The sequence below is a fragment of the Heterocephalus glaber genome, unplaced genomic scaffold (genome assembly GCF_053883595.1).
Source record: "Heterocephalus glaber isolate CG9 unplaced genomic scaffold, H.glaber_assembly_v1.0 deba00001606, whole genome shotgun sequence".
Classification (NCBI taxonomy): Eukaryota; Metazoa; Chordata; class Mammalia; order Rodentia; family Bathyergidae; genus Heterocephalus; species Heterocephalus glaber.
Window position 1 is genome coordinate 39618133 of NW_028258377.1, and position 20363 is coordinate 39638495.

Consider the following 20363-nt stretch of genomic DNA (forward strand, 5'->3'; position numbering starts at 1 on the left):
TTTTAATAATTTTCCCCAGTTTGTAGTCTTGTCATATTTTCTCTGAAAAATACATTAAATTTTTATTTTCTGAACTTTAAAAATTTCGTTTAAAATGCCTTTCATTCTTAATTATCAGCAATAATTTTATGCTGTAGTAAGAACTTAATAAAATGACTCCTATTTGTTAATTCTGTTCATTTTAATATATTTGGTTCATATTTTTTAAAGATTCAGTTAAATATATACAAGCAAGAAAATTCTTTTGGATAAAAGGCAGTGGTAATAGAATTTTTTGAGATCTTAAAGAACTTCCTAGAGCTGTGTTGTCCACTATGCTCTGAGCCCTCAGCCACACTTTTATTTAAATAATAATTCCATTCCTCAGTCATACAGCTTATATTTTGAGTGTTTAATAACTAGAAATGGCTCATGGCTACTAGATTGGACAGTGCCAAAACTTCGTTAGATAACACTTCCAAAAAGTAGAAGGTAGGATAACCATGCTGTAGTGTCTCCAAGATTTGCTAGGTTTTTATACCTCAGGTTTTGCAGATTTGCTTAGTCTAGTGAGCATACAAGACTTGGTTGAATAGATGCTGATATAAAAGGAAAAGAAATGATATCTGGAATATGCTTTGAAGCCTTTAGGAGAGAATACAAGTCACAGGCCTGGCTATTGTCCTAATTAATACAAAAGTCAGCTAGGAAAGTACTGTTATACTTATGCAGTAAGTTATTATGTTGAAAACCCAAAATGAAGTTGAGAAAAACTAGAAGGTCAGAGAGAGTCAAAATGCAACATACATGACTTTAACCCACAGAAATTAAACTAAGAGCATTGAAATGATTAGATAAACTATTGTTTTGAGTGAGTAGATGGATTAACTGTTAGCCTAGAATATTTTTCTTTTGTACATGTTGTTAATTATTTGTAGTATACTTAAATACAGATTGTGCTTTAAAATCTTAGAGCTGGAGGGAGGGACCTTTAGAAATTATTTAGTCCTTTCTTATCTTACAGGTATAAGAAACTGATGCTTAAGTTAGAGAAATAATTTATTCTAGGGCATACAGTCACTGAGTGACATAGACCACATCTTTGAAGTTCATGTACGAAATATTTCCCATGCTACTATGCTGATTCCAAAGAAGGAAAGATTTGGTTTATTGACTTTTCTCAAAAACTTTAAGTAGATATAAGGTCCAAACTAGCAACATAAACTTTAGGAGTATGTAGTTTGAGAAACCATAAATTACGTACTGTCTCTTCCTCTTTTTAGAACAACAATTTGTAATCTTTACACAATGCCACGAATTGGAGAGCCTGTCTGGCTTACGATGATGTCAGGGACTCCAGAAAAGAATCAGCTCTGCCATCGTTTCATGAAGGAGTTTACTTTTCTAATGGAAAATGCTTCCAAAAATCAGTATGAGTTCTTTTATTCATTTATTTTTTTGTTTTTAATTACCACTACATATGTAGATTTTGAGCAAATTCAATTATAGAACTGGGAATATGAAACATCTTTGTAATTCTTTCATAGTAATAAAACAGTATTCTAAAAATAAATGGTAGGTTATGAGAGAACACTACAAAACCTTATGAATGAAAAACAGTAAAAATGTCTTTAATTGTATGTTAAATTTAAATTCCTGACATCTTTACAGAATTTTCTGAGGTTTCTTATTTTTTGTGAATTTTATACACTTATAGTCATTTTATGTCATAGAAAAGAGGTAAAGACCACGTATAAAGTGCTAGAATTCCAAGGATACACTTTTAGTGTAATATTTTATCATATTAATTTCTTCTAACTCTTCATGAGGTCTTTGGAATCCAGATAGTAATTCAGACATTTTTATTTTTTTTTCATGGTAGTCAGAGTTTTCCTTCATTTTTTTTCAGTCAGTAAGTTGGAAATGTAAGAACCTGCTGGTTATTTCATTAATGAACTGGAGAAATTAAACAGTGAAAAGAATCTACACTTTTTCAAGTAAAACAGTATTTTATTTCAGCTGGGCGTAGGGGCACAAGCCTTTTATCCCAGCACCATAGGAGGCTAAGATGGGAACGTCACCATTTTGAGTCCTGCTTTGGGACTCAACTTAGCATGCCCTGGTCTCCGTATAAAAAATACAAAGGGCTGGGAATATACCTCAGTACCTGAGTTCAATCCCTAGTGCCACACATGAAAAAAGCACTTTATTTGGTAATTATGATGGGAAATAGCTCCTTGTGAACATTTTCTTTATTTTACAGATTTATTTTAATGACTCCTCCACAAGGAAAAAAATGTTAACTTTCTTTTTCATCCTGGTGGTATACCTCACCTTTCTTCTCTCCTCTCCTTTTTTATGTCATTTGGTCAATGAAAATATATACTGTCTGTACTTACTGTGTTAAAATATTTTACATAAGGTTTTATGAAGTTAGATTGGAATCTGATAGGATGTATTTATTTCAGATTCCTGCCAGCTCTCATTACTGCAGTTTTGACCAATCATCTTGCCTGGGTTCCAACTGTCATGCCAAATGGACAGCCACCTATAAAAATATTTTTAGAAAAACATTCCTCTCAGAGTGTGGACATGTTGGCAAAGACTCATCCATATAACCCACTTTGGGCACAACTGGGTACGTAGTCTGTAAACTATGTATTACACAGCCTTTTGTGTAGCTGTCAGGAATTATCGCACAAATCCTCTTTTACCTCCTTCGTTCTCAGGCATCTCTCCTTTACTTGTCCTTTCCTGTCTCCTAAATGGTTCGTTCTTCTTATGCATGAAAGCAGTGTTCATGGCCAGAGAACCACAAGTGGAACAGAAGTTGGGGACTGAGAGCTGCTTTACTAGTAACTTCGGGGTTTAACAGTGTTTTTTGTTTTCATTTTTTATGTGCTTTGCCTAGACAGACCCAATCAACAGTCACCTGTGATTGCCAGCAATCTAATTAAGAGATAAGCAGAGGTTGTTGAGGTTTCCACTACTTTTTGTTTAAAGAGTCATTTGGAAAATGTTTGTTTAGTACTAGCCACTAATAAATGGGGAAGAGGAGAAAGCAGATGACTGATAAATTCTGAGCATTAGGAGGCATAGTGCTAAAAGCACAGGCTGTGAAATCGTACATACCACATTTGAGTCATACTTTTTTTGTTTTTGTTTTTGAGACAGATCCTCCAGGCTGCCCTTGAATTTAGTGTGTAGCCTCCTTCCTCAGCTTTCTAAGTACTATCCTTATTTATAAAATGAGGATAAATAATAGTCCATACTTTCAAAAGATATGAAAATTAAGTGAGATAATACATGTAAAGTGTTTATAGTATGTGTTGTAAAGAGCAACCTTTGGTAAATGTAGCTGCTATTACTTCTTCTCTTTGTTGGTTTATATTTGGTGATGGACAAGAGTTAGATGAGAACATTTTGGTGACCTAGTAGAAACTTACCATAGTTTGTTGTAGTGATAAAATGTGCCAGGTAGCTTTGTAATGTGGCTTATCAACTCCAGCAACCAACCAACCTTCCTTTCTTCTTGCATTCATTCAGCATATTTACGAATCACCTATGTTGTGATTCTTTTAATTTCATTTCCTTCTTGTAATTCATTTCCATTTAATGGTGGATATTAACTTTTTTAGTCAGATAATTCAGTAGTTTTTAAATTGAGATATGAAATCTATTTTTAATTCTTTTTGGGGGGCTATCAGGGATAGAACTCAGGACCTTGCACTTGCGAGGCAGGCTGCGGCACCACTGAACTAAATCCCTGGCCTCTATTTTTAATTCTACAGTCATTTTTTTGAGTGCATAATACATCCATAGCTCTGTGCAAAAAGTGCTGGTGGATATAAAGATGAATAATCTGGTCTTTGCCCTCGAGAAGTTGACAGTCTGTGCTGGGTGTGGTGGCACACACCTGTAATTCCAGCACTTGGAGGCTGAGGCAGGAGGACTGCTTGAAGTTTAAGGCAACCTGGACTACATAGTGAGTTTAAGGCCAGCCTGAATGACATAGAGAGACTCTGTCTCAAAAAAAAAAAAAAAAAAAAAGAGGTTGACAGTCTATTACTGTAGCTAATGTGTATCTAGACAATAAGGATAATTTAGGGAGGAAATAGAAATGAAAAGTTCAGTGAGAGTTCATAAGGAGAACTTATTTTTGTGTAAGTGACCATACTTGGACAAAAATCTGTGGGCCAGCAGAGATAAGGGAGAAGGGTGCGTTGTACAAGTAAAAGGAGTTCCAGGTGTTAAAGAGTACAAAGCATAGTGGGTCTCATGGTGCGTACCTGCTAAACCCATCTAATCAAGAGGCTGAGGCAGGAGGATCACAAGTTCCAGGCCTGCTAAAGCAATTCAGGGAGACTGTCTCAAAATAAAATTTTTAAAAGGCTGGAATCTGGATGTGGTGGCCCAGCACTCTGAGAGGCTAAGGTAGGAGGATTGCAAGTTTGAGACCAGTCTGAGCAATCTAGCAATTTATTGAGACCCTGTCTCAGTCAACAATAAATGGTTGGGCATATAGGCAGCCCAGTGCAAAGACCTTGGGTTCAGTGCACAGTACTGCCAAAAAACAGAACAGAACACAACACACTAGGATGTTGCTCAGTGGTACAGTGCTTGACTAGTGTGACTGGGTTCAGTCCCAAGCACCCCCATAAGCATATGTCAGTGGTATAGTTTAAGTGGGGCTTTGTGTGAAATAAAGGTGAAAAAGAGTAACTGCAAGAAGATAGAATTGGAAGGGTAAAGTGGGGTTCATCGCAAAAGATTCACTTGCCATGCCGAAGCAGTTTTAATTTATTTGCTAATTAGAATTTTGGGATTGATTTGGAACAGTAGCATTGTGATATTTAAGCAGCATCGTAGCTAGAAGGAAAAAATTATCACAGTACTGTCAAAAAAGCATAAATTTATTTAGACCTATTTATGTTTATTTCTTTACAAAGTATAAGGTTTTATAAAGTAAAAGTAAAGATTTTAAGGGTGTATACTGACAACTTGCAAAAATTGAATTGATTTATACTAATGGTTTTGTACTCTCCAGTTTTAAGTTGTTTTGCACTCAGATTATGGGTTTAATTTGAGCTATAGCATAAATAGAGCAACGAGTGACATGATTCCTCTAGCGGTGCTCCTGGCCCCCATGGCTCCATTCCTCTTGTTGCCTACCAACAGACACTGTGCTTTCTGTTTTCTGCATTAGACATAGCTTCAGAAACCTTCAGAAATGTAGTATTTCTTTTTTTTCTTTTTTGTTTTTTTGTTTTTGGTACCGGGGATTGAATTCGGGACCTTGCACTTGTGAGGCAGGTGCCAGAACCACTAAGCTAAATCCCCGGCCCTGAAACCTAGTATTTCTGACAGTACTTCTCCACCCAGAAAAAGATGCTGTGCATCCCACCTGGCACAGGAAACATCCCTGGTAAATGTAATTTTCTTTTTGGATGGGAGATTGAACTCAGGACCTTGCACTTCCAAGACACAGTGCCACTGAGTTAAATCCCTGGACTGGTAAATGTAACTTCCTGAAACGTCTTTGGATTCAGAGCAACAGCAGCTCTTTAAAGAAGAAGCTAGAAAATCACCATTCACCTTTCTGTATGGTTAAAACCTTTCATCTTACCATGCTGTCCTGCATAGTCAGACATCTGTTAAAGAACAGGTAGTGAAACGTGAACTGTCTTCACACTGTAAGAGTGGGTTTCTCATAAGTGAAAATAGCCTCTTAATTGTGTGAGTAAAAAAGTGTCCGTTAACTGGTTCCTTCATTGCAGGAGATCTGTATGGCGCTATTGGCTCTCCTGTACGGTTAGCAAGGACTGTGGTGGTTGGCAAACGACAAGATATGGTCCATAGGCTGCTTTATTTTCTTACTTATTTCATAAGATGCTCTGAACTTCAAGAAACTCATCTTTTAGAAAATGGAGAAGATGAAGCCATTGTTATGCCAGGCACAGTGATTACAACCACTTTAGAGAAAGGTGAAATTGAGGAATCAGAGTATGTCCTTATCACAATGCATAGAAACAAAAGCAGTTTGCTCTTCAAGGAATCTGAAGAGACAAAAACTCCTCATTGTAACTGTAAATACTGCATTCATCCACTCCTTGGGCAGAATACAGAGAATGTGTCCCAACAAGAGAAAGAAGATACTCAAAATAATTCTAAGGAGTCACTAGGAATTTCAGATGAATGCCGAATGATTTCTCCTGACTGCCAAGAAGAAAATGCTGTTGATGTTAAACAGTATAAATTAAGAGCTTGTCTTGACACCAAGTTAGAAACTGTTGTTTGCACAGGATCTGCTCCAGCAGACAAACGTATATTGTCAGAGAAAGGCTCAGAGCCAACAGAGGAAACATGGCAGGGTAAGGAATTGCTGGATTCGGATAACCACCCAGGCAAAGCAATGAGAGCCACAGGAATAGTTGTGGAGAAAAAACCTCCTGATAAGACTATGCCTGCTGCGTTTTCTTATGATATAACCCAGACAAAGGTTACTTTCCTCATTGGAGATTCTATGTCACCTGATTCAGATACTGAACTAAGGAGTCAGGCAGTGGTGGATCAGATAAGCAGGCATCACACCAAGCCATTAAAGGAAGACAGAGGGCCTGTTGATAAGCATCAAGAAACTAAACAAACAACTAAGGACCAGTCTGGAGAGTCTGATATACAGAACATGGTTTCTGGAGAGCCTGGTGAACTTACCTGTTGGAGTCATTCGGACCCAGAGAGCATGAGCTTATTTGATGAATATTTTAATGATGATTCAATTGAAACAAGGACTATTGATGATGTTCCAGTTAAAACAAGTACAGACAGTAAAGAACACTGCTGTATGTTAGAGTTTTCAAAAAGATTGTGTACAAAAACTAACAAACAGAACAATGAATTTTGTAAATGTATAGAAACCATTCATCAAGATTCATGTAAAACCTGCTTTCCTCAGCAAGACCAAAGAGATACATACTCCATTCTTGTCCCCCATGGGGACAAAGATAGTGCAGAGAAAAAAAATGCTGTGGGAACAGAATGGGACATTCCAAGAAATGAAAGTTCAGATAGTGCCCTTGGGGATAGTGAAAGTGAAGATACAGGTCATGATATAACGAGACAAGTCAGCAGTTACTATGGAGGAGAGCAAGAAGACTGGGCAGAAGAGGATGAGATACCTTTTCCTGGGTAAGTAGAAAATTTTCACCTTACGATAGGCCCTATCTAAATATCTACCATTGTTTTATTTACCAGTTCTCTGGAGGTTGGTAGTAGCCCCCTGATATAAAAAAAGAGATCGTTGTCCTGGCAAAACTGTCTTTTTTATTATTATATGTTCTCACTGTTAGGAAGAAATAAAGTAGTCGAAGTTGTTAAAGGATCTTGTCGACATAGGCATTTTGGAGTGAATTGTGCTTCCAAAATGGACCTGTGTCAAGTCTGGCAGTCAGGGAGAGGTGATCACTGAGAAAGTAGGAAGTAGCTGTTACAAGTAAATTTGGCCAAGACTAAGTAGGATGAAAACAGAATATGCACTCTAAGTCAAGTATATAGTGTGACCAAAACACATGCTGAACATTTAATTTTTTAAAGAAGTCATACTGTCATAAATCTTCAGAATACTCCCCCTCATTTCAAACACATTTACATTCTTGTCACTTTCTGAAGCAGTTCTGGAAGTCCTTTGGGAGTATCTTTTGAGGCATGGTCAAAAATACAGTGAATGCTGCTGTCAAGTACCACCCAGTGGAAGGGCAGGCTCCTAAGGACACTATGGTGTGTCCTCATCTACCTTATTTACCAGATCTCACACCATGCGACTTCTGGCTCTTCCCCAGAGTCAAAATAATCATGAAAGGTAAATGGTTTGAGTCACTTGAGGACTTTGAGTTAGCTTAGCCATGACAGCACAACCAAAGACACTTATGAAAGAGGACTTCCAGAACTGAGAATAGCAAGAATAATGGGATGTGTTTGAAATGGAGTATTTTAAGGGAGATTAATGACAATTTATATTTTACTCTTAATAAATTTTTAAACATTACCATGTTTTTTGATCACAGCTTGTGAAAGGAGGAGAAGCTATGCTTAAGAAATGTTACCTACCTAGATCTAGACTTGTGACAGTTTTAGCTACTTTGTCATGGATGATTTTCATAATCCGATTGTATTGGAGGTGTGTTACGAACAATGGGACAGCTCCCCTAAAGTCTTTTAAGAAAGATTTACACTTTACTTGATTACAGAGTTGTTAAGCCTTTTTGTCCATCCAAGAAGTCGTATGTTTGAGCACTTGAGCCAGTTTTTATTCAAGGATGATTTTACACCATTTTGTAGAAAATAATGGAACTATAAATACAGACTAGTGCAGTTCAAAAAAAATTTTTTTAACTGGTAAAATGTTTATTATTAGTTAGATTTGCCGTTCTTGGGAATCTTTTTTCCAGATCAAAGTTAATTGAAGTGAGTGCTGTTCAGCCCAACATTGCCAATTTTGGGAGGTCCTTGCTGGGTGGCTACTGCTCATCGTACGTGCCTGACTTTGTTCTTCAAGGAATTGGGAGTGATGAGAGACTCCGCCAGTGTCTGGTATCAGATTTGTCTCATGCCGTGCAGGTGAGTGACCATCACTCTTCTTGAATTTATTCAGGATGAAGTCTGTTCACTAGCAGAACCCTGAATTACCTTGTGTTTTGATCACACATGACTGTGTAGCACAATCATTGTTCTCTGAATCCCTCCTTTTATGTATAGCACCTATATTTTTGTACCTGTCACTGTAAAAGCAAGTGTGGAGCTCCAGAAATCTATCAAAATGGAAATCTGAAATACAGAAAAAGTACAGTAGGTATTCATATAAGTACATTGACTAGATTATTTATAATATCAAAAACCTGGAAATGTTTAATTGCAAACGTGATTATTTTCTTAATTTTCTTTTCAGATTTATTGCTTTTTTTTTCTTCAGTACTGGGGATCAAACTCAGGACGTTGTGCTTGCCCAGCAGTTGCAGTGCCACTGAGCTACCTGCCCAGCCCTCAGATTTACTGCTTTTATATATAAAAGTATACTTGATTTTTGTATATTAATCTTGTAACCTATGACCTTTGTGAACTCTTATTAATTGTGTTGTTGTGTAGACTTTTTATGGTTTTCTACACAAGCATGTGTCATCAGTGAACAGTTTTATATATTTCTTTCCGTCTTGGTGCCCTTGTCTCTCCCCCTTTTCCTTTCTTTCTTTCCTTCCTTTCTTTTTCTTTTCAGTTTTGTTTTTTTCTTGTGTGGGTTTTGGTTTTTGGTTTTACCTGACTTTACCAGCTAGAAACTTCTGTATAATGTAGCATAGAAATGGTGGCAGTCCATGTCATTGTCTTATTCCTAGTCTTAGGGGAAAACATTCAGTGGTTCATTATTAAGTACATTTGTAGGGTTCTTACAGACACTTTACTAGACGGAAGAAGTTCAGTTCTATCCAGTCTCTGAGGTTTTTTTGCTTTTACTTTTCCCCTCATCATTTAAACCATGAATAGGTGTGGGATTTTGTCAAATTACTTTCTTTGTCTAGTGAGATGAGCATATGTTAATGTTATAGATTATGCTGATTGACTTTTAGAAGGTAAAACAACCTTTGCTTTCTTAGGGAAAAGTTGCAGTTGATCATGGTGTATAATTATTTTTATATTCAGTATTTTTTTGTGTGAGCACTGGGGATTGAACCACAGGCCTTCATACTGAACTTCGTCTCCAACTTGGCCCTTTTTGGTTTTTATTTTAAGAGAGGGTCTTGCTGAGTTGCCTAGGCTGGGTTCAAACTTGATATCCTCCCACCTCAGCCTTCCAGAATGTTAGGATCACAGGCGTGCACTACCACGCCCAGCTTGACTTATGCTAGTTTACTTATGATGTTGAAGTATTTATCTGTAGTTTTTTGTAGAGCTTGGATAGGGTTATTACTACTGGCCTCAGAGAATGAGGTGAGAACTATTTCCTCCTCCTTAATTTTATGGAATGATTCTTAGAGAATTTTCAACTATTTTTTTCTCTTTGATAGAATTCACCAATGAAGCCATTTGGGCCTAGGCTTTTTAAAATGGGGATCTCTTAAAGTTGGAGATGTAGCTCTGTGGTAGATTGATTACAGTCTTCAACTACCCTCACTCCCAGCAGGATGTTTTAAACTGAAAATTCAGTTTCTTTATTTTGTATATGTCTATTTCCATTTTTTATTTCTTCTTGAGTTAGTTTTTGTGGTGTTGGGGATCAAACCCGAGGCTTCACACATGCTAGATAAGCACTTTACCACTGAACTATATTCTCAACCCAGTTTTGGTAATTTTTGTCTTTCTGGGAATTTGTCCCAATTACTAATTTTGATGGTCAAATTTACTTGAATAAACTTGCGCATAGTACACATTTATAATCCTTTAAGTTTCTACACGGCTACTAGTAATGCCCTGTGTTACAAATTTTGTTTTGTTATCTGTGTCTTTTTTGTTTGTTATTTCTCTGAAAAGTTGGGGCTTCTCCAAAGAGAGGTGTTTATTCATGGTAAAGTGGCTCTTCTTTTTGTAAATAAACACGACACAACCACAGCCATTTCTTTACATACTTTATGGGGTTTTGTCCTGCTTAACAGCAGAGTTGAATCATTGAGACAGGCATTTTAGACCTCAAAGCCTGAAAGATTTTCTGTTTAGCTCTTTAGAGAAATTTTTGGCAGGTTCACATTCTAGGTAAAGGTTTGCTACTTTTGTTGATCTTTTCCAAGGAATTTTTGTTTCCATTGATTTTTCTGTTTCATTAATTTCCACTGTAATTCTTTATTATTTCTTCCCTGCTGCTAGCTTTGGGTTTAATTTATTTTTCTAGTGCCTTAAGGTGGAAGCATATGTTAGTGAATATCATCCTTATAAATATGCAGAAATTTTAAGTTACATAGATCAGAAATGGCAAAACTGGAATTTATTGATCGGCCTGCTGCCAAGCCATTCTGTCTCTGAAACAGATAAGCAAAGATTAATACGAGCAGCAAAAGTAATATTAAAGAGTTTGCAGTACTAAGATTGTTGGCCCCAGGCCTGTTTACTCACTGTTTCTTTCTGTGACGGTAAGATAGAAGAGCTGTTTGTCCTCTGCTGTGTTTCAGTGACTGGGTTTGTAGTCTTTTCCTCTCATATTTTCATTTAATCTTATGGGTGTATTTATTATCAAAGCAACAGTAGAAAGTTTTAGAAAAATTAAAATAGTCCGATCAGCACTAACAGGTTGTGAGATATTTTTCATAGTTTTAGTCATTACATACTTAAATTTTATCATCATTACATTTAAAATGAGAATTATTTTTTGTGTCTTCATGGAAAAATATGTAGGAAACTTTTAATATGTGAATAACAGATACAGTACTTTTTTAAAAGATACACTGCATTAGGCGCAGTGGTTCATGCCTTGTAATCCCATCTACTCAGAAAACTAAGGGAGGAAGACCTCAAGTTCAAGGCCAGCCTAGGACGTTTAGGGGAAAACCCATCTCAGGATGAAAACAGTTGGTAATGTTGCTCACAGGTAGATGCCCTGGGTAGGGTGTCTGTAGGAACCAGCCCATGGGCTCGAACCTCACCAAGGGGTGACAGGGATGAAAAGTAAAGAGACACAGAACCCAGGTTAAAATCTGGGGGGCCAGGAAGCTCGTGTCTCCCTTCGACATAGAGCCCCAAGTGACTGGCGCCCCTTGGCTTTATTCAGTGAGACACACGCTGGAGCAGTTAGGATCCCACAGGCCTCACCTGTCTCCGCCCTCCACGGTAATCCTCGTGTGAACACCTCAACCTCAGGTGTTCTTACTTCCCCTGCAGCGTGTGAGCACGCCTGCACGCCCTCTTCTCACTGCTCACAGAGGCAGCCAGTTAGGCCTCATTCTTCCCATCTGGTCTCACATAAGTGTCATTTTCTTTCCCCCCAATTCCTAAAGAAACAGCATTTTAAAAAACTACCAGATGATTCTGGGCATGGTGGTCCACACCTGTAATCCTAGCACTCAAGAGGCTGAGGCAGGAGGATCACTGTGAGTTCAAGGCCAGCCTGGGCTGCATAGTGAGTTCAAGGCCAGTCTGAACTACATGGTGAGACCTTGTTTTAAAACAAACTACCAAATTAAAATGTATTTATTATATAAAGTTTTGGAATATACAGAAAGCCAGACACAAGCTTTCTTAATTCTACAATACAATGGCAGCAATTTTTTAAAAATTTAAATTTATTGGTACAATTTAAATATACATAATCACTTTCATCATAGAGAATTTACCTGTTCATGGTATATCTTCATTCCTCTTTTTCTCCCAATTCCCTCCCCTCTGTTCAGTCTCCCCCTCATTTACAAAGCTTTGTATCAATTTTATCCTTTTCTTATTTTCTTTTCCCTTCCTTCTTTCCCACCTCCTACCTCCCCCCTTCCCAGTTCCCCTTTCCTTTTAAACAGTTTCTTCCTATTTCACATTATGTATTACCATATTTTGGCCCTTATTTACCCTTTCAGTTTCTTACACCAGGGAGAATGCGATATTTACACGTGTGTCCAGTTTATTTCACTTAAGAGTAAAGTGTCAAGTTGCAGCAGCCATTTTTAATATAAAGACTCACTCAGTGTCATTAGGCTTCTTACATAATCCATACTTGGCCACTTACTACTTATTCAGCATATATCCTACCATAGAACACAGTTGTACCTCAGTTCACGAACTTAATTCTTTCCACGATTCAGGCCACAAGTCGAATTGGATGAGAATTGAATCATTCAATAGTTAGGTTCAATGTTGAGCTTATGGGGGAATTTGATCTAGAATTGTGGAAAGGATTAAGTTTGTGAACCAAGGCACCACTAAGTTTAGTATGAGGTTCTGTTTCTCTTGCTCTAATGAAAGTGACAATAATGCTTATGTATCAGTAATACTGTGTGTTATTTTGCATATCTTAGGCACAAGTACCTTGTACCTGTTTGTTGTCATTCTGTATATCTGTGTATGTGTATACATACAATATATGTATAAATAAGTGAGCCCTTACATTTATAAAAGGTATGCATATGTATCTGAATATATATATCATTAAGACAGTTTATAAACATTTTTAGTGTTTATTGTTTATCCCATGACATTGTCATGGAGCAGTAGATAGCACTTTTCTCCTACTGCAAAAAAAAAAAATTTTTTTTTTTTTTTTTGAGATAGGGTTTGGTGGTGTTTCTCAGGCTGGCCTGAACCTCCTGAGCTCAGTACTAGAGGTGCAGACTACCATGCCCAGCTGGTTAATTTTTTTTCTCCTGGTCCTGGAAATTGAACTCAGTGCTATCACACTTAGCTACATCACCAGCCTTACTTACTTTATTTTATTTTAGTTGAGTTGAGTTGAGTTGTCCAGGCTGGTTTCAAACTTGGAATCCTCCTTCCTCACCCTCCCAGAGTACTGAGATTATACACATGCTCCGCTACCAGCAGCTTAACTTTTTAAGGAAGTTTTTCTGTCTCTTACTGTGATAAACAACACTGATGTAATTTCTACGTTCAATGAATTTAAGAGTATTTCTTTAGATTCCTCGAAGTAAAGTTATTGGCCATTTTTTAAAGTTAGAAATATTTGTGTGTGTGTGTGTGTGTGTGTGTGTGTGAGAGAGAGAGAGAGAGAGAGAACGTGCATGCACATGTTGTTTGCTTACTTGCCCAAAAGGCTAATTTGAATAGCCATTTGCAGTGTCCCTAAGACCTGATCCCTGCACAGCATTGGGGTTCTCTTTTTTTTAAAAATGCTCATATTGAGAGAAAATACTGAAGTTGATTTGGACTATTTTAATTTAAAGTGTATAATTTCTAAGGCTATGTTTTAATATACCTGGCAGGCAGTTGAAAAATCAGGGTTTGTAGCAGTGTGGAGATACAGCAGTATTCACAAGCAAGGAGGGGATATTTGAAGACTTAAGAGTTTAGGCAAGAGAAGAATTATATTTTAATCCTGTTTTATGAAACATAAATATGAAGTTTAAGGCTTCTCAAAGCATGAGAAATCTTCAGTGTGTCTTTTCAGGCTTATTACTGTTCTTTTCTTTCCCATTTCTCAGTAGCATTTCTCACAAATTTAGCCACATGAATTTACTATCTTTGAGCCTTCTCACGGAAGAGTCTGTGTTCTCTATTTTTCACCAGTAATTCTATCCTTATTTCAGTGTCCCTTCCACTGTGAAATACCCTGTCCTATAAATCCCGATACAATATCACATTCTTCTGTTTCCCTGGGACTGGGTTCCCGCCTCATCTGTTACTCATGTTTTTGTTTTATCTCATTTCATAACAAGTTTTTCTTTTGATCTCCTTCAAATAGTGACCTCTCCACTGTCTTCTGTCCAGGAAAGGGCTTTGTTCCCAGTTGTTCTTACTAACTGGCAAAAAGATATACTTTCGGACCGGGGATTTAGCTCAGTGGTTTTGCCGCCTTCTGCGCAAACGCAAGAACCCGAGTTTGATCCCCAGTACAAAAAAAAAAAAAAAAGAAGATATACTTTGAAGAAGCCAAACAGACATATACAAGAGCAAACTGATATCCACAGTTGTCTAACTTCAGTAATGGTAAAATTGAGAGAGAAAAAGCCATGGGGTCTGAGTCTTCAGAATTGTAGTTTTACTGTCATTTTTGGTACTATTCCATTTGGCAGGAAATCCTTACCTTTGGAAATACAGAAAGATACTCAGGCGCTAAGCATTGTAAGCCCACTCTATCTCTCTCTCACGGTCAGGATTTATACTTGTCAGTTTTTATCTTTTGTGTAAACTATAGGGAGTGCAGACATGTGCCTGGTGGCCTTTTTATCGGTATATATGAGTTAAAATACTATTTTTCATTAGGCCTTAAATTTTTAAGTCATAAGAGTATCATACCTGTGATAAAAATTCAAATAATACCAAGATATACAGAATAAAATATACAAGTCCTTCTTTATACTCTTAATATTCCTACTTCTTTTTTTTGTGGTAAAGAGCATGATTTCAGTATTTTCATTTTCTTTTTCTTTTTTTTTTCCTTTGGCAGTAGATTGAACTCAGGGCCTTCACACTGAGCTATATTTTCAGTCTTTTTTAATGTTTTAAATTTTGAGACAGGGTCTCACTAAGTTGCCTAGGCTGGGCTCAAATTTGAAATCTTCCTGCCTCGGCTTCTCATACTGCTGGGATTACAGGCACGGATCACCATGTCTACCTTCATTCCTGTTTATTTGCTTTCACCTGTCAATCTGAATTTTTTAAAACACAACTGGGATATAGTTGTATGTGTATGTATAGTGACTTGGTTTTCATTTAACAGTGTATGTTGGAGAGGCATGTTAGGACATATTGATTTTCTCCTTTTAAATGCTGTATACAAACTCTGAATATAGGTCTTGCCAAAATGGAAAAATCTAGGGCATGTGTAAGGCCCTTCATGTCATTGCGGGATAGCCAGCCCCAGTGATGCTGAGACAGATGAATGCCTGACAGCACAGGCTCTTACCCTTGACTTGTGTGTATGAATATTCTGTCTTACTTCTTTTCAGTTTAACTCTTTTGATCTAAAAAACATTTTCTTCTACTTGCTTGGCACACATTTGCACTCAGTGGTATGTAAAATGAATGAATGATCAACAGACTTGTGAAAGAATGTTCTGTGTTGAAGAACAAAGTTTTAGTAATGAATACAAAGTTTCTACCGATGATGATTTTTGTGTGGTATCTCAGATTGTCTGTTATTGAGTTAATTATTTCATTTTCCTCTGCCAAGGATTCTCTGGCAGTAGCTGTAGGAATGTAATATCCAGGTTTTTTGTTGACGGGGTTTTGGTGGTGCTGAGATCAAACCCAGGCGAGTATACTAACATTGAACTATACATCACCAGCCCTTAGAACTTACTACCTTTTTTTCTGCTTTGGTTTACTCTTTGTTGCCTCCTTGCCTTTGGATTATATTTGAAAACTTTGTTATAAGTTGAATTCTTTTCTTTTTAGCATCCAGTTTTGGATGAACCAATAGCAGAAGCTGTCTGTATTATAGCTGATATGGATAAATGGACTGTCCAAGTGGCTAGCAGCCAGAGACGAGTGACAGATAATAAGCTGGGAAAAGAAGTGTTGGTGTCCAGTCTTGTTTCCAACCTGCTTCATTCCACTCTTCAGCTTTATAAGCATAACTTGTCTCCAAATTTTGTAAGTATATGTAAGGCTTAACTTACTTTAAGCATTCGGCTAGATGGTTAAACTCTGCTTAATATATGTGTGTACAGAATAATGCTGCTAGTTTCATCATTTTTCTTTGTTTGCTTTGAGACAGGGTCTCACTATGTAGTACAGGCTGGCCTTGAACTTGCAGTGATCCTCCTGTCTCAGCCTCCCAAGTGCTAGGATTACTGGTGTGCAACCCCACACCATCATTGTTCTTTGAAAAACCATGTTATGAACTAAATATTTGTTATGCATCTTCAGTCCCTACTGCTATAGCATTTGGACCTGGGGATTGGGGGAAGTAATTAAGGTTAGATTAGGTCTTAAAGGTGGAGCTGCATGATGGGATTATGGCCTAATAAGGAATAGAGAGTGAGATTGTTCTATCTCTACCCTGTAAGGACACAACACACTTGCAGCTGTCCACCAGGCAGGAAGAGAGCCCTCAGCTAGAATCCAACAGTGTTTGTACACTTGATCTTGAACTTCCAGTTTCTAGAACTCTGAGAAAATAAATCTTTGCTCTTGAACCCACTCGGTCTTGGTATTACGTCCCACTGAGCTATGACTGAAAGGAACGTGTACATATCTATATACTCTGATTTCAGCACCAAGATGGTTGAGTGCATACAGTGTGGTCCTGCAGAATTTCTAACTTCATGTAAAATACCAGTGCATTCTGAACCCTCAGTGTCATGTCACCAGTTCGGACAGTCCATCTTTGCAATACTGATAACATCTTTTGAATGACATCATTTCAACTTTGAGGGTTCTTTCTCTTAGAATTATAAAATAGCATAGTTTAGAAACTCTGTGAGTCAACATGATGAAGTCCATCTATGACAAACCCATAGCTAACTTCATAGTCAATGGGGAAAGACTGAAAAGCTTTCCCCTAAGGTAAAGAATGAGACCACTTCTATTCAGCATGGTACTTGAAGTCCTGGCCAGGGGGATTAGGCTAGGAAAAGAAACAAATGACTTCAAAATTTGAGAGAAAGATATAAAATTAACTATTTGCAGATGATATCTTACATGGAAAAGATAAGATTCCACAAAAAGCTACAGGAACTAATATACAAATTAAGCAAATTTTCAGGATATAAGACCTGCAAAAGTAAGTTGTATTCTTATATACTAGCAGTGAACTATCCAAAAAGAAAATTTACAGAAAGAATTCCACTTACAATAGCATGAAAAGGAATAAATTACTTAGAAAAGCAGGGTGTGGTGGTACACGCCTGTAATCCTAGCACTCTGGGAGACTGACTCAGGAGGATTGCAAGTTGGATCCCAACCTAGGCAATTTAATGATTTAGGAAGACCCTGTCTCAAAGTTAAAAAAAAAAAAAAATAGAAGAGGGTTGGAGATGTAACACAAAGGCCCTGGCTTCCACCTCTAGTGCTAAAAATAAAAAATAATAAATTACTAGATATAAATTTATCCAATGAGGCAAAAGACTTACAAACTAAAAACTGTAAAACATTGCTAAAAGAAATTCACCGAAAACATGAGTGGAAACACACCCCATGTTCATAGATTGGAAGACTTACTATTGTTAGGATGAAATTACTATCCAAAGTGCAGATTGAATGTAGTCCTTATCAGTATGCCAATCGCATTTTTTTTTTCAGAAACAGAAAAATACATCTTAAAATTCATATGGAATTTCAGAGGCCTCAGAGAGCCAGACAGACTTAAAGGAAAAACAACAGTGGAAGTCTTAACATTCCCATGCACTTTCCAACTCAGTCTAGGGCAACTTAGCAAGATCCTGTCTCAAAGTAAAAAATAAAAAGAAAGGGCTGATGATATAGCTCAGTGTGAAGACCTTGAGTTCAGCCCCTAGTACTGGGGGAGAGGGCGCGGGGGGCGGCGGCAGTGGAATAGAACGGAAAGCCCCAAAGTAAACTCTCATATGTCAAGTTAATTAACTTTATCAGGGGTGCCAAAACCATTCAACACAGAAAGAAGTAATTTTCAACAAAAGATGTTAGGAAAACTAGACACCCATAGGCAAAATAATGAAGTTGAGCCTTCACTTTATGTTGTATATAAAAATGAACTCAAAATTAGTCAAAGACCCAGACTTAAGGCTAAAACATAAAACTCCTACACGAAAACACAGAGGAGAATAATCTTCCTGACAGTTTTAATGAAAATGATTTCTTAACTGTAACACGCAAAACACAGGTAACAAAAGCAAGAAAGAGATGACTTGGACTTCCTCAAAATTAAAAACTTTTATTAAAACTGTCCACAAAGCGAAAAAGCAATCCAGAGAATAGGAGAAAATATTTTTAAATTGTATGTCTGGAAAGGGATTGATATCTAGAATACAGTCATGTGCTGCAGATGATATTTTAATGGATGATGGACTGCACATATCATTGTGGGTCCATAAGATTATAATGGAGCTGAAAAATTCCTTTTGCCTAGTGATGTAGTCATCTTTAAAAATGATAGTGCAAAAATTAAATCATAGTTCAGTCCTTTATTCACGTTTGTAGTAACATCGATACAGACAAAATGTGCAGTACCAGTTAGATGAAAGTGTAGCACATATGTTAATATAGTAATACTTGCTAATGAGAATAAATGATTATGTTGCTAGACTATTATTTACTATACTTTTTATCATTATTTTAAATGTACTCCTAGTTTTAAGAAGTTTACTGTAAAATGGTGCTATGCTGATAGCAGCCTTCCATTTACTGTATTCTTTGATTGTATCCAAAGGCCCTATCAAGTGATTCACCTGTACCAGTGATGGCAAACCTTCTCTAGACCAAGTACCTAAACTGCAAATCCAAAACCCATTTATTACAAAGTGGCAACATTACAATTAAACCCGAAATCTGAGGTTTCAGTTTAGAAAAAACAACTGTTATCTGATGCTTGGTTGCTGGGGCAACTTGGCTCGCGTGCCCACTGTGGCTTGCATTCCATAGGTTCACCACCACTGACTTATACTGTGTAGATTTGTGTGTATACACTGTATGATGTTTGCACAATTGTGAAATCACTTAAAGATTCTCTTAGGACATATTCCTGTTGTTAAGTGATGCACAATTGTATATAAAGAACTACAACTAAACAAAAAGCAAACAATAGAATTTTAAAAAGGGCAAAGCACTTGAATACACTTTTATACCAAAGAAAATACACTAATGGCCATTAAGCACATGAAAATATAATCAGCATTGGGCCAGGAATGTAGCTCAGCGGTGCAGCATCTCCCTGGCAAGTGCCAAGTCCCTGAGTTCAATTTCCAGAAATAAATAAAATAAATATATTGAGCACCATTAATCATTAGAGAAATGCAAATAAAACTACAGTAAGATGCCATTTCATGCTGTCTGTGATGAGGGAATATGGTAAAGCTCACTCATAGGATGGCTGTAACTCAAAACAGTAATTATTTTCAAGGAGTGGACAAATTAGAGCCCTGGTGCATTGGTGATAGGAACATGAAGTGGTTCAGGTGATGTGGGTGACAATTTGGCATTTCCTCAAAAGGTTTAACGTAAAAAAAAAAAAGGTTTAACGTAGCACATACTACTATATCATGTTAGGAATTCTACTTCTATATTTATACTTAAGACTGGAACAGAGGCTGGGCATGGTGGTATATGTCTGTAATCCCAGCGCTCAGGAGGCTGAGGCAGGAGGACTGTGCAAGTTGGAGGCCAGCCTGGGCTACAGAGTGAGTTGAAGGCCACCCTGGAATATAGTGACCTTGTCTCAAAAAACAAAGGACTAGAACAAGTAATTGTATCCTAATGTTCATAGCAGGATAATTCACAATAATCAAAAGTTAGAAATACATTAACCTGTTTATATGAGCAAATGAATGGATAAACAATGTAGTATAATGCATACAATGCAATATATATTCAGTCATAAGAAGAAATAAAATACATGCTACAGTATGGACTAACCTCAGAAACATCCTTAATGCTTGAAACCAGGCATAAAAGGACAAATAAGAATTTACTTTTATTATTTTTATTTTTTTTGGTACGGGGGATCAAACTCAGGTCCTTGCACTTGCGTAGCAGGCGGCAAAACCACTGAGCTAAATCCCCAGCCCAAGAATTTACTGTTTTAACACTTGAAACTGATGTGTTTTCCTCAAATA

General features: G+C 37.1%; 1 protein-coding gene across 2 annotated transcripts in view; it reads left to right on the plus strand.

Moving 5' to 3' along the window:
* Positions 1-20363, plus strand: part of Fnip1 (folliculin interacting protein 1) — a 119654-nt gene that overhangs the window by 93462 nt on the left and 5829 nt on the right. For both annotated transcript variants that reach the window (XM_087194569.1, XM_087194570.1), the window contains 5 exons: positions 1263-1409; positions 2448-2617; positions 5757-7167; positions 8427-8595; positions 16009-16206. In XM_087194569.1, the coding sequence (XP_087050695.1) occupies positions 1263-1409; positions 2448-2617; positions 5757-7167; positions 8427-8595; positions 16009-16206 (2095 nt within the window). The remainder of the gene's footprint in view (positions 1-1262; positions 1410-2447; positions 2618-5756; positions 7168-8426; positions 8596-16008; positions 16207-20363) is intronic.